Source organism: Notechis scutatus, chromosome 1, assembly GCF_049901735.1.
Source record: "Notechis scutatus isolate UNSWTSFEM ecotype Mainland chromosome 1, rNotScu1.2, whole genome shotgun sequence".
NCBI lineage: Eukaryota > Metazoa > Chordata > Lepidosauria > Squamata > Elapidae > Notechis > Notechis scutatus.
Window position 1 is genome coordinate 158504520 of NC_142009.1, and position 13325 is coordinate 158517844.

Here is a 13325-nt window from a genome sequence, read left to right on the forward strand (position 1 = left end):
GTACATGAGGGATAACTAGAGATATATCAGGGAGAATAAGAACAAGGGTTGGGGATGGTGAGTATTTTAAGGGGAGAAACAGTGACACCATGGTGATTGACAACCATGGGAAGATATCATCAGACACAGCAGACAGGTCATTCTTGGGGAAGGCTGCCCTGGTGTTTGGTATCACTGTTGCACTGCAGCCACTACTGCTTCACCTTAAAGCTTTCAAGGCCCCAGCTGTTGCTTGGCTGGCAGCCAATATCAGGTTAATATGTAATAAATTATTCTGGCATGCGTTACTGAATGGCTCTGTGTGCATTGGAGGGAAGGAGGCGAACGTGGCCACCTGGGTTTAAGCCTGACTCATCAGTTGATATTCCAGGGTAATATGTGTGTAATCATTGTCATGCCAGAAACTTGGATGGCTATTTTGGAAATGTCTACAATGGCACTGAAAGGATATGAGGAGAGAGTTTGGCCAAGTACAGGTGAGAGCCTGTATTAAGAATTACCTTGGGGATGGTAAGGGTAGTGAGATTAATTTAATTTAATTCATTTGATATAGGTTCTGTCTGACTGCAGAATAACTCATGAGTACATTGCAATATAAATTAAATAAATAGAATAAACAAACTAAAATACAATATATTTTAAAAAGAACAAATAAAGAACAATTTTTAAAAACAATGTAGAAGAAGCAAAATAGCAAATCCAGCCAGCAATGCACAATATATAGATAGATAGATAGATATGCTCCACAAGGGAATCCAGTCACTCTTCTTCAAGTCCTATGAAAACGGTCAGGTCTTTAAGACTCTCAAGAACACCATCAAGATGGCAGCTTCTAGACGGAGAGAAATAGGAGACTGACGCACATCCAAACAATGAGGACATCACTTAAGTGAATAGCTGCATCCAGGCCCAAAAAACCAGTGAAACTTCTTCAAAGAGAAGACAAAAAAGATTGCCTGTGTGTACTCCAGAAGGTAGCTCCTTGTTAGGAAACAATAAAGCATTAGGGACCAAACAAGAAATATCAGGCCTACAAAGGGAGCCTGCAAAGGGTACTAGGTCAATCCATAGCCCATTTCTAAAACGTATTTGCATCATAACCATTTAAAAGCTATAGAGATCTTCTGAGCAGCAGCGTAACTATCATTGGTTACTATCCTGGTGAGCGTTCCTTTTCTGTGAAGCTTGAATAAAGGGAAATGAGAATAAATAAATATAAAGATTTAACATTTAAAAATAATCTACAACAAAAAAGTTTGCTAAGAATTTGGATTATCAGCATTTAAAATAGATAAAGGGAGTTAGCTGAATTTGGACATTGTGTATTTTAAAATGCTTTTAATTAATTAAACAAATTAAATAAATAAATAAATAAATAAATAGTACATGCCTCTGTGTGAAAGAGGACTGTTTTGGGTTTTCAAGAGAAACTTTCAGTGAATTTTTCTAAACAAAAAGAGGAGGTTATAAGTGGTCCCTGAATAATAGAACCCTGTTCTATGAAAGGCTTCAAAGGTTATAACCAGCACTTTGAGTTGCTCCTAGCAGTATACCGACGCAGTTCAAGAAGCAGAACTGCATCTTCTGAGTGGCCTTCAAGGGCAGTTGTATGAGAGTGCATTGCACTAGTGCAAGTGTGCAGTGACCAGACCATGAATGACTCTTGAGGTTGTGAGACAAGACCAAAGCAGGGGTGGTATTCAAATGCTTTTATTACTGGTTCTGTGGGCGTGGCTTGGTGGGCGTGGCAGGGGAAGGTTACTGTAAAATCTCCAGTCAGAGGCGGTTCTCCGAACTATTCAAAATTTCCAGTACCGGTTCTCCAGAACTGGTCAGAACCTGCTGAAAACCAATTCTGGGCCAAAGCCACCATAACTAAAGGCGGTAAATGTTATATTCTGGGCATGGGTGCAAGTAACTGAAACGAGTCATTGACTTAGTGAACTTCAACTCTTTATTAAGGATCAGAAACAGAGAGCAAAACCCTTGGGCAGCAGTAGCCCTTTTATAGAGCTAGCTACTGACCTGTTAACCAATGACCTGTGTCCACATGCTTAACTTTTGCCCAATGAAAGATGTTAAACTAATAGCCAATCAGGTTGCTCCGTGAGGACCAATCCCAGTTCGCTATCCAAGGGCCAATCCAAAGTGCAGGATTTCAAGCCTGCTTAACATAATGTTAATAAGTTTTATTAAATGGTTTTTTGTTAGTTCATAACAGTAAAAGCACATAAACAGGATGGACAAAAGCCAGGAAAAGCTCCTTCAGGGAATGGAACCAAGTTATTAAGGAAACAAAAGAACGAAAGTTGGGCCTGAGCCCCTACCCAATTCTCACCAGCAGCTAAAAAACAAAGGAGTTGGGTCTTGACGCATGGTAAGCCCCTCCCCAACAACAAAGCAAGGATTTGGGGGAATAAAAGGAGTCCTAAAGCCTACCGACTTTAACTCATTTTTGATTCAGACTTGGTGGTTTCCATCCCTCTGGCTAGCATCTGGCATCCTAGTTGAGGATGTTGCATAAGTGTGGATGAGAGAGAGTGTATGTGTATGAAAGAGCAAGCAGATATACTTTGTCATCAGTAAATTTGCTGTTATTTTAAATTCACTGGGTCCCCATGTATTCTAAACAACCATTTGTGCCTCAGTGTTCAATTGAAACTGATTTGAGTGTGGCAATTTTCCAGGGCAGTATGTGTGTGAATGAGTTACCTGAGAGCACACGTGCATAACAAGGGTCTCTCAGTCTAAATATGGATGTAAGTGATATTTAAGCAAGTTCAAATATCATGAAATTGTGGATCCAAGACCTCCAGATTATGTATTAGCCCCAAAGTTGGTACATAGAATAACAATTGGAAGGGACCTGGGAGGTCTTCTAGTCCAACCCCCTGCTCAAGCAAGAGACCTATATCATTCCAGACAAATGCCTGTCCAATCTCTTCTTAAAAGCCTCCAGTGATGGAGCACCCACAGCTTCTGAAGGCAAACTGTTCCATTGGTTAATTATTCTCACTGTCAGGAAGTTTCTCCTTAATTCCAGATTTGGGGGGGAGGAGATGGGGGGGTAACCTGTGAAGCTAACCTAAGCCCCGCCCCCTCATAGGGGTTTGCTTTGAAGGACCTGGAGCCAGGGCGATTCTCTCTTAATTGAAGCACTTGAGAGGGAGGGAGGGAGGGCAAGCAAGAGGGACGGCTTTATCTTCAGGGTTTCAAAAGAAATGCCAGAGCAAAGAAAAGTTAAGTAGCCTCAGGGAGAAAGGGAGGGAAGGACTGACAAACAAATATGTTTTCTCAGCATATAAAGTGGAAAAAATGAAAAGGGCCCAGTGGTAGTCACATACGAAAATTTGCATACATTGCCCCCATTTTTGTGCCAACACTGTGCAATGCCAAGGGAGATGCCAATTTAGATGAGAGGTTTTAGCTGTCTGGCAGCTCTCACCTACAACATATATCCCACTCCTCCCATACAGATAGGCCTCTGAGACCCCAGTGCCTCAAGAAGAGAGAAAGTTTGTCCAAAAAAAAACACCTGTTGGAAGAAAAATCTGCTCCAGTTCCAAGCCGGGAGAAAGGGACTGGAAATAAAATGGAGTCTGATTGGAAAGAAGGACTCTGTTTATTGATGAGCAGAACCAACAACAATGTAGTGAGTTGCTTGTGTCTTTTGCTATTCTAAAGGTGGTGGGTTCATCCTATTATGTCCTAAAGGTCATGTCCTGTCTTTCTTAATCCCTTAATCAACCGGAGCTGAAGATCTTTTGTTTGTGAATAGATTGGCCCAGTCTTTCTTGATGGGTACAAAATATCCATCTCTAAAGACTTCAGGCCAGGGGTGGGATTCTATGGGTTCGGGCAAACTAGTGACTCCAATGATCAGCTGTTGGGCCCACCTGCCCACCCTGGCTCTAGTCTGTGCTTTATTTCTGGATTTTCCAGCTCAGCTGATTCGTGCAGCACAGCGGATTGCCACGCGTCAGCTGTTTTACACACAGGGCTTGCAGCAGAAGGTGAGTTGCAAACACTGTGAGGGCAAAGCGCACACTCCCCAAACCAGTTGTTACACCGGTTGAATCCCACCCCTGCTTCAGGCATCTGCTGGAGGCTGTTGGGGCTGCTTTTTGCCTTTGTTAAGATTTTTCTCCATTTCTCCTTTAGAGAAATATAGTATTCTGCCTCTTTTAATACTCCCCAAAATATTTCATTCTCTGGGGGAGGAGACTTCCTACAAAACCTTTGTGGCCAAATAAGAAAACTTTTTTCCTACTCACAAAGACATGGAAAATTCTTTATCATTAATCCAATGTGAAAACATTGGCTCAATAAGTAACGATATAATTACTCAAGAAGGCATGTGTCTTTCGTTCTTCGGACCCAGTATTGCTTAATTTAATTCCATTTGTTGGGATTCTTAACTGTTGAGTGAAACATTTACATGAAGGCTATATAGAATATTATTAACATCTGTCCTAATTGTTGGACTGTTGCACAGTTTAAACTTGTTTCCAAAGGTTTCATAGATACCATGCAGTTCAGGTCACGTTAATGGGGAGGAGAGAGAAAACAAGGGAAAGAAGAGAGGTTCTCTCTTATACAGGGCATGTTGATGATTCAGTAGAACGAGTAGATTAGGCTATGCCTACTTCAGTGCTTTGAAATACATGCTTGTATCACTTCAGTTTGTAGAATTCATTGTAATTATTACTGAAAACTAATTACTAAAAGGAAATGGATTGGACTGGAACAATTTTAATTGTATTACTATTTATTCTTGCAATTATGTTCCTTTTGAAAAAGGAAAGATCCTGGAAACCCAGCTGTCCCAATCTCCCCCCAGGACCCAGGACTATACCCATTTTGGGAAATCTGCACATGATGGATCTGAAGAGGCCTTACAAAACAATGATTGAGGTAAAACATGATGATTAACAAGTATCTTTACCATTCTTTGTCAAAATTTGTTGAGATAACACAAAAATATGATAACTTGCTCAGATAAGTCTTGTGTGTTCGCTGAAGTTTTTCAATGTCTATGGACATATTTTAAAAATGAGATTTACCTAATATTTGAATATATACTGCTTGAACAAGGGGTTGGATTAGAAGACCTCTAAGGTCCCTTCCAACTCTGTTATTCTGTTATATTTATGAGTCCAGGAAGAATTATTCAAATAAATTTTTTTTGTAAATGAATGTCTGGAAATTGAGTGATGGCAACTGGACTTCTCTTCTTTTTTGGTTTGAAACATTTGGCTGCTTATACAAATAGCTTCAAGTTGGGACCCCATATACTATACATCCTCCAGGCTGGTTCCAAGTGGTATGTAAGTCTAAGTACTATTGCTATTTCTCACCTAATCTAGATAGGCTATTAGGACCCATCTAGGAGAAGGATTTTTGACCAATGACCCTTATCAACTCTCTGCATACTCACTTAACTACCCTGGAGTGTCCTTAACTATACGGGGTCTCCTGCCCCAACTTGTTCAGACTGAAGAAGCTACTTGGATAAGCAGCCAAAAGTTTCAAACCAAAAAAGAAAAAAAGTCCACTTGCCAGGACTCAACTTCTAGGCAACTCTACCTGGAGTACTGAAAGTCTTCACTGACATTTATTATGAGATGTAAAATTTTGTAACTGTTTATTCAGATTTGCAGAGCTGCTTCAAAATCCATGGAAATATACATGCTGTTAAGCTGAATGATTTCATATGTATGTTCTTAGAGGCACTGTTATGTTTTAAGCAAAATTCTAATTAAAATAATTTCTGCAAGGAGCAACATTAGGTGCAAGATTTTCTTACAGCTTTTTAAGAAGAGGAGGGGGCTATTTTTCTGATTTTCAGAGTCATTTATGAAAAACTATTTTAATTTCTTTCCTTAAGGAATTCCCATGACCATCTTAAGAAACTACAAAGGCACAATAGGAAAGTTTCTGTATGGTCCTTTCAACAACCGGGCAGAGTCTCTTTTAAGTAAAATTCAACTCTATGTCCAGCAATAGAGGCTTCAAGGCAGCTTTGCAAAATGCTGGAATATAAGTAAACTTCTTGTGCAGTCTTTATCTTCAGTGTCCTATGTAGTTGAGTCCTTTATGGGAATGTTTATGAGAAACATTTATCAATTTGACATGATCATCTGGAGTCAGGGGTGGGGTTCAAATTTTTTAACAACTGGTTCTGTGGGAGTAGCTTAGTTGGTGGGTGTGGCTTGGTGGTCATGTGACTGGGTGGACATAGCTTGGTGGTCATGTGACTTGCTGGGCGTGGCCAACTCAACATCACTCACATCGAGGCACACATCTCCTCGCCTGGCCTCTCATGACTGTGGGGATGCTGCAACAGTCGTAAGTGTGAAAAATGGTCATAAGTCGCTTTTTTCAGTGCCACTGTAACTTTGAATGGTCACTCCACACAAGCAAAGTACTAGCAAAGGAGGGGAAAAAAACTCCAGAGACGTTCCTGAGACAGGAAGTCCAGTCCTGCCAAGAATGCAATAAGGGTTAACGGAGAGGCAGTTTCTGTAAGCAACACCAGAATGTTTCCTTCCTGCCTTCCTTACAGGATTAGGCCAGTAATTTCTTCTAACAACCAGTTCTCTGAACTGCTTAGAATGTTAACAACCGGTTCTAGCGAATAGGTGCGAACCTGTAGAATCCCACCCCTGTCTGGAGTGCAAGAACTATCTTATTATATGAGGTTCATTTTGATTTGGTACACATACACTATAATAAATGAGATAAAATGAAAATTAAAAATCATAAAAATACAGCATCATAACATGCCATAAAGCAAAAGCAGAAAATAACATGATCTCAGTCTTGGAATAGTGAGACATTAAAGTTTAAACAATATTCTGTACATGATTTATTATTAATTGTTGATCAAATAGTCTTTTGTTTTTCATCTGTTGAATTTCAGTTGTCCAAAAAATATGGTCCCGTTTTCTGCCTCAGACTGGGATTCCAGGAGATGGTGGTACTGACTGGCTACGAGACGGTCAAAGAGGCTCTAGTGAACCAAGCAGATGCATTTGCAGAGAGAGCCTCCGTCCCCGTTTTTAGGGATGTTTCAAAGGGCTTTGGTGAGTTGTTTCATTTTGGATCACAGATGACAATAATTTCAGATGTGTGATTGGTATTCTGTAGGACTTTTCACCTGAATTTTTCCTGGGCAATAACCTCAGAGAGCTTCTGCCAATCCAAACAAGACAGAGAAGCAATATTTGCTATTGCTATTTTGGCCTGATCCCAACTGTTAATAGAGGGAACTAGAGAATAAAAAGTAATGGCAAAATTGTAGTAAAAACATTTTGAACCCTACACACACCCATACACCCACATACACATCAGGATTGATTCCACTTCTTTGAAAATTTGGTGTGAAGTGTCCCAATGTTATGCATGTATTTCTCTTTATTTTTATCCTTATATACATAGTTATCCATTCCTTTCCTTTGAGCAACATTTCTGCCAGTTTCTCTTCCCTGATGCAAAGTATGGTCTAACCTTGATGGAAACCGATAATTTGTAGAGCCAGTTCTTAGTGTCCAGTTAGTGATGGAAATGGCAGTGTACAATAACATTGTTAAAATATAAAAAACAACATATGGAAATTAAAAATTTAGAAAATTTAGAATGTAAAGGATGATTTAAAATTTGTTGAAAATTACTTTAAAAACCAAAGGGAGAGCTCTCAGGGGGCCAACCAATTTTACACATTTGACTGCAACACCTCATCAAAAGCAAAAATATTTTTAAAAAAGAGACAAAAGCTTTCTTTTCCAATAAAAAATAAGACAAGAGCTTCCACTTTTGACTAAAAGCCAAATTACAGCTACTCAGTAATGAATAACCTATGTAAATTTTAAAAAGAACTACAGAAAGCATCAAATTACACTTGTTTATCCTCCTTAGCTACTCTGCATATTGAAAAATAAAAGAATAACTTTCCCAGATAATAAGTAAAGCAAAGGAAACTAACCTTAGAATTTCAAATGTAGATTCTCCAAATAGCCCCAAAACTTTTCTTCAAATTTATCAGTCCACACAACTTCAGTTCCCAACTAAATAGTCCCTGAACATTCACATTTCTTTTCTAATTATTATCACAATTCCATCATCCTTACTAAAGTCATAACAAAAATATTTTCAAAAATACTGATTTATTCCAAGCAGAAAATTAATTATGTGCTAAAAGAAAGCCTCTGTCAGACATAAAACTAAACAAAAAAGAAGAAGAAAAATGCTTAGAAATTAGAATGTTGGCACTAGAGTCCTTTATGGGGCTATGCCCCAGCTGAATGACAAGATAGTTCAGTTGTTCACTCACCAAGGGCATTGCAAACGCAGCTTCAGTGATCTCTCCAAAAGCTCAAACTGTCCAGGGATGTATGGGGTGATTCCTGAAATTTGCCATATCAGTGTTTTTGGTTTTTGTTTTAATTGCGGGAGTGTGGCACAAATTAGGTGGCACAAATTAGCACCTCTTGCACTCGTTGGGGGGAGGATTTTTTTTTGCAAAGCTCGATCTTGCGCAGGCATATCAACAATTGCCGGTTGCTTCCGAGACGGCAGAGGCACAAACTATTGTAACACATAGGGGGGCTTTTAAATGCAACAGATTGCAATTTGGTGTCAGCGTGGCCCCAGGCGTTTTCCAAAGCCTGATGGAACGCCTCCTCCACGGACTAAAAGGGGTGGTTCCCTATTTAGATGATGTATTGATATCCGCCGGAAATAAAAAACAACTAAAGGACCGGCTAAGGGCAGTCTTGCAAAACTTTAGAGAAGCAGGACTCAAGGTCAAAAAAGAAAAATGCCAACTTGCCACAAATCGGGTCGAGTTCCTAGAATATCTTATTGATGAAGCAGGAATCCACCCCACTGGAAAAAAAATACGGGCGATAAAAGAAGCACCCAGACCCAAAAACAAAATGGACTTGCAGGCATTCTTGGGACTCATTAATTTTTATAATGTCTTTTTGCCGCAGAAGGCAACAATAGCGGAACCACTACATAGACTACTCGATAAAAAAGCCAGCTGGAAATGGGGCTGACAAGAAGAAGCTGCATTCCAAAGAATTAAGGACTTAATCACATCCAAATCTGTATTAATCCAATACAGCGACACGCTACCACTGACTGTCACCTGCGACGCTTCACCATTCGGCGTAGGCGCAATACTTAGCCACACACTACCTGATGGCAGAGAGGCACCGATCGCCTTTTATTCCAAAACGCTGTCCAAAGCTGAAAGAGACTACAGCCAACTGGATAGAGAAGCTTTGGCTGCTATCTCGGGGGTAAAACGTTTTCACGAATATCTTTATGGTAGGACATTTTCTTTGATTACCGACCACAAGCCACTGCTAGGAATCCTGGCAGGAGACAGGGCCACTCCCAACATCCTGTCTCCAAGGATGACAAGATGGTCGGAATTTCTTGCAGCCTACAATTACAAGCTCGTCTATCGGCCAGGAAAAGCCATACCCCACGCTGACGCATTGAGCCTCTCACCCCTACCAGACCATGACGACGACTCAGCTCCCACCACACGCACCCTGCAAATTGAAACAATATCGAAACTGCCCATCACCGCATCGGACATCGCAAGGGAAACCACAAAAGATGCAATAATGGCCCAAATCCTGAACTGGGTGGGGAAGGGCTGGCCGGAAAACGACAAAAACGAGATGTTTAAACCATTCAAAACATGCCAAACAGAGCTGTCAATTGAAAAAGGATGCATCTTGTGGGGGGATAGGGTTGTTGTTCCATGAAAATTACAAGAAGACGTACTGAACATGTTACATGAGGGACACCCGGGCATGGTAAAAATGAAGTCCCTGGCCAGAAGCTACGTCTGGTGGCCAGGAATAGACAAAGACATCGAAACCTGGGTAAGAACATGTAATAAATGCCAGTCATCCAGACCTACTCCTCCTTTAGCACCGGTCCTTGACTGGGAGACACCCAGAGGCCCCTAGTCAAGGATCCACATAGACTTCGCCGGACCCACAAAGGGATATATTTTTAATCATCGTTGATGCTTATTCGAACTGGTTAGAGGTCAGCATCATGAGTTCAACAACGACTGAAGCCGTCACTAATCAACTAAAGAAACTCTTCGCCACTCATGGTCTACCAGATGTATTAGTATCGGACAATGGCCCACAGTTCACAGCTTTAGCTTTTGAACAATTCCTCGCAGAGCAAGGTATACGACATGCTCTGACAGTGCCAGCTCATCCGGCGGTGAACGGAAGGGTGGAACGCATGGTTTGATACATGAAAGAAGCATTAGAAAAACTTGAAGGGGGCGACATGCAAGACAAAATCAATACCATGCTCACCATTCGACATATAATGCCGTGCACATCAACAAACAAGAGCCCAGCTGAACTTTTAATGGGCAGAAAATTGCGCACATATCTGGACAGACTACACCCCACCTACAACCCCAAGAAGCCACCAGACTCCTCCAGTAAGTACCGCACGTTCATACCAGGCGACCTGGTATACGCAAAAAATCTTACCAGAGACCCGTTGTGGTTACTGGCCACGATAACACAAATCACAGGCCCCCAATCGTACCGGCTAGAGACAACTGACGGCAGAACATGGAAAAGACACATCGACCAACTACGGTCTCGACACATCGAACACAACACCGACACACCCCGGAACATGGTGCAAACACATTCACAAAACCAAATAGACAATAATAATAAAACCAGAGAGGGCGGGGGGACCCTTAAATAATAAAGGAAAGGAAAACCCTCCATTAACAAACCACCAACCAGAAACTGAAAACCCAAAAAGAAATAAAAACTACTTACCATTTGGCGAATTCGAAAGAAAAGAGCTGGAGGAGAACCAGGGAAGAAGCAGCCGAGCCGACTCTACCTGCCCAAGCATGCCAGAAGGGAGCGACAACGCCCGTCCAACCAAACCAACAAAGCACGGTGGGAGTGGCACAGCTGAATCACCCTTCCAGGAGGTTCCAGAGAGAAGAACGGGAGAGACGGAGAGCCTGTCCGAACCGACCGAGGTCAATGCAGAGACTGAACTGCGCAGGTCAACTAGGACCCACAAAAGCCCCGCCTACTTACACGACTACGTCACATAACGTTGGATCAAACCAAGAGGGGAGGGGTGTAGTATACTTGTTTTGCATACTCGTAATACTGCCTTCCTATTGGACAGATACTGCCACCTCGCGATTGGTAGATAACGACAGTTCTGTTTGGCCGCCTAAGCGGCGGGAGTTTTAAATAAATGCCATTGGTTGCGAGCCGCGAGCAGCCGCTATAAAAGGGGCTGCCGCGGCTCGACTTTAGTTGAAGTTACTGACAGTTAAATAAAGAGCTGAACTCAACTCCAGTCTCGAGTCTACTTTGTTCTGGCGATAGAACAATAATCATTGTCCAAAACAATTTAAGCTCTGAACAAAGCTATACAAATGTGAATAAAGCTATACTAAAAGACTTTAATCTGGTTCCAGGTCAAGGACACAAGTCTCATGGCTGGAGAACCAGCAAAGTGGATTTCATCTGTTGTTCTAAAGTTTAAGTCTGTACATTTCTTCAACATCACGGAAGGGAGAGAGACAAATTTCTTTCCTCTGTAAGGTCCCAGAAGTTTCCCTGAGCCACGGAGATGCCAAAGAGTGCGACTCGAGTTGAGGCTTGCAAAAATAAGAGCTTTTTTATTCTTTGGCCAAAGCAAAAAGTCTGGGTGAATACTATGTCCAAAACATACAGACAAAATGCATGTAAGGAATAGCCACACCCTGTGAGAGTGGCTCAGAGTGTTATATACATTTTACGCTGATAGAAACAAAGTTTATCCAATCAGAGACAAAGGTTTGTTATTAATGTGGGCAATGTCTTGCTCATGCCCTCCCCTTCCTTATCCATGGAATGTTCTTTGTCCATGCTCTGTCCATACTTTGTTATTTTACACAGTATCCCTTGTCCTTGTGTGTTCATGCTCCTATGCAGCCCCCCCTCACCACCACCACCACCACCACCACCACCCCGTGCTTATCTATGGAGCAGGATGTTCCTGGGAATTGTCTCCAAGGATGTGTCTAGCTCTGAAGCAAATTGCAGAGGCGAGAAACAAGATAGAAAAGGATACAATTCTCTTGCAGAATGAATTCTTAACAAATGATTTCCATCCTTAGCAAAACAGTACAAGCAACTTCTTTAACAGATGCAAAGAGCAAAGGTTAGATTGATTCATGTCAAAATGTCCTTTCCCCTCTATGAAGATGGAGGGAGACTAGATGGATTTATTGCAGTTAACTGGAAGCTACTTTTGCTTGCACTTTGATTGAAAGATAGACCTATTCTGGAGACAGAATCTGCTATATTTAATTAAACAACAGAAAGAGATTATATTAAGAAATAAACATGGTTATTTGACCCAGGATGATCTATTTATAACTTTTAGAATGATTTGGGATAGATAAGATGCCAGGAGAAATTTTCTATAAGTGGATTACAGTAACAGCTTGCTAACAGTTTTGAAACTTTAATTTTGTTCTGTTTTACTATTATTGTTCTTCCTGTTAACTGCTTTGTCATTAATATAACATATAGAAAACAGATCAATACATTTCAAATAGATTTAGTCAGGGGTGGGATTCAACCGGTGTTACTACCGGTTCAGTACTTACCCTTTTTTTTTTTAGCTTTGTATTTTAAATTGGTTTTGGATGAAATAAAAAATATATTTTTTAAAAAAGAAACAACCTGTTTTTTTACATCTTTTATATTTGATAATCTAACAATTGTGGAAATACCTTCAAAAGAGATAATATGCATTACAATGGTGATACTTTGCTGTTACAAATGGATTTTAAATTTGACTTCTTGTCTTAACCTTCTCATTTCAGGTATTATTTTTTCTCATGGTGAGAACTGGAAAGTGATGCGACGATTCACATTATCCACATTACGGAACTATGGAATGGGCAAGAGGACTATTGAAGACAAAATCATTGAAGAGTGTAATGTCTTGACAAAGGCAATTAAGGCTAATGCAGGTGGGTTTTCATTTCCCCCTAATGCTTTACTAGGTAGCTTTCAGGACAAATGAAGAGTGTGAAATCATAATACCTTAAGAGACAGAGCAACTAGAATGCTGCCAAGGAATCAGCAGGTCAAAGGCAGCTTAGAGCACAGTAGAAATGTGGGTAGGGCAAGAGGCTCAGAAAAGGTCTTCCTTAGCTTTTGGGGCTGGAAAAGTGATGGATGGAGAGAAGCAGTTTCAGACTTACAAAATTCTGTTAGTGTAACTGTACAATAAACTAGAAT

General features: G+C 40.8%; 1 protein-coding gene across 3 annotated transcripts in view; it reads left to right on the plus strand.

The window, feature by feature from the left end:
* The window catches only part of LOC113422628 (cytochrome P450 2K4-like), a 109057-nt gene that overhangs the window by 66059 nt on the left and 29673 nt on the right, over positions 1–13325 (plus strand). For 2 of the 3 annotated variants that reach the window (XR_015746423.1, XM_026683717.2), the window contains exons 1-3: positions 4608–4914; positions 6923–7085; positions 12905–13054. Coding sequence is in view for 2 of the 3 variants with exons in the window: in XM_026683717.2 (XP_026539502.2) it covers positions 4732–4914; positions 6923–7085; positions 12905–13054 (496 nt within the window). In the remaining variant the exon portion in view is untranslated. Of the gene's footprint in view, positions 1–4607; positions 4915–6922; positions 7086–12904; positions 13055–13325 lie in introns of those variants that run through there. The other variant, XM_087949150.1, reaches the window with a different exon arrangement.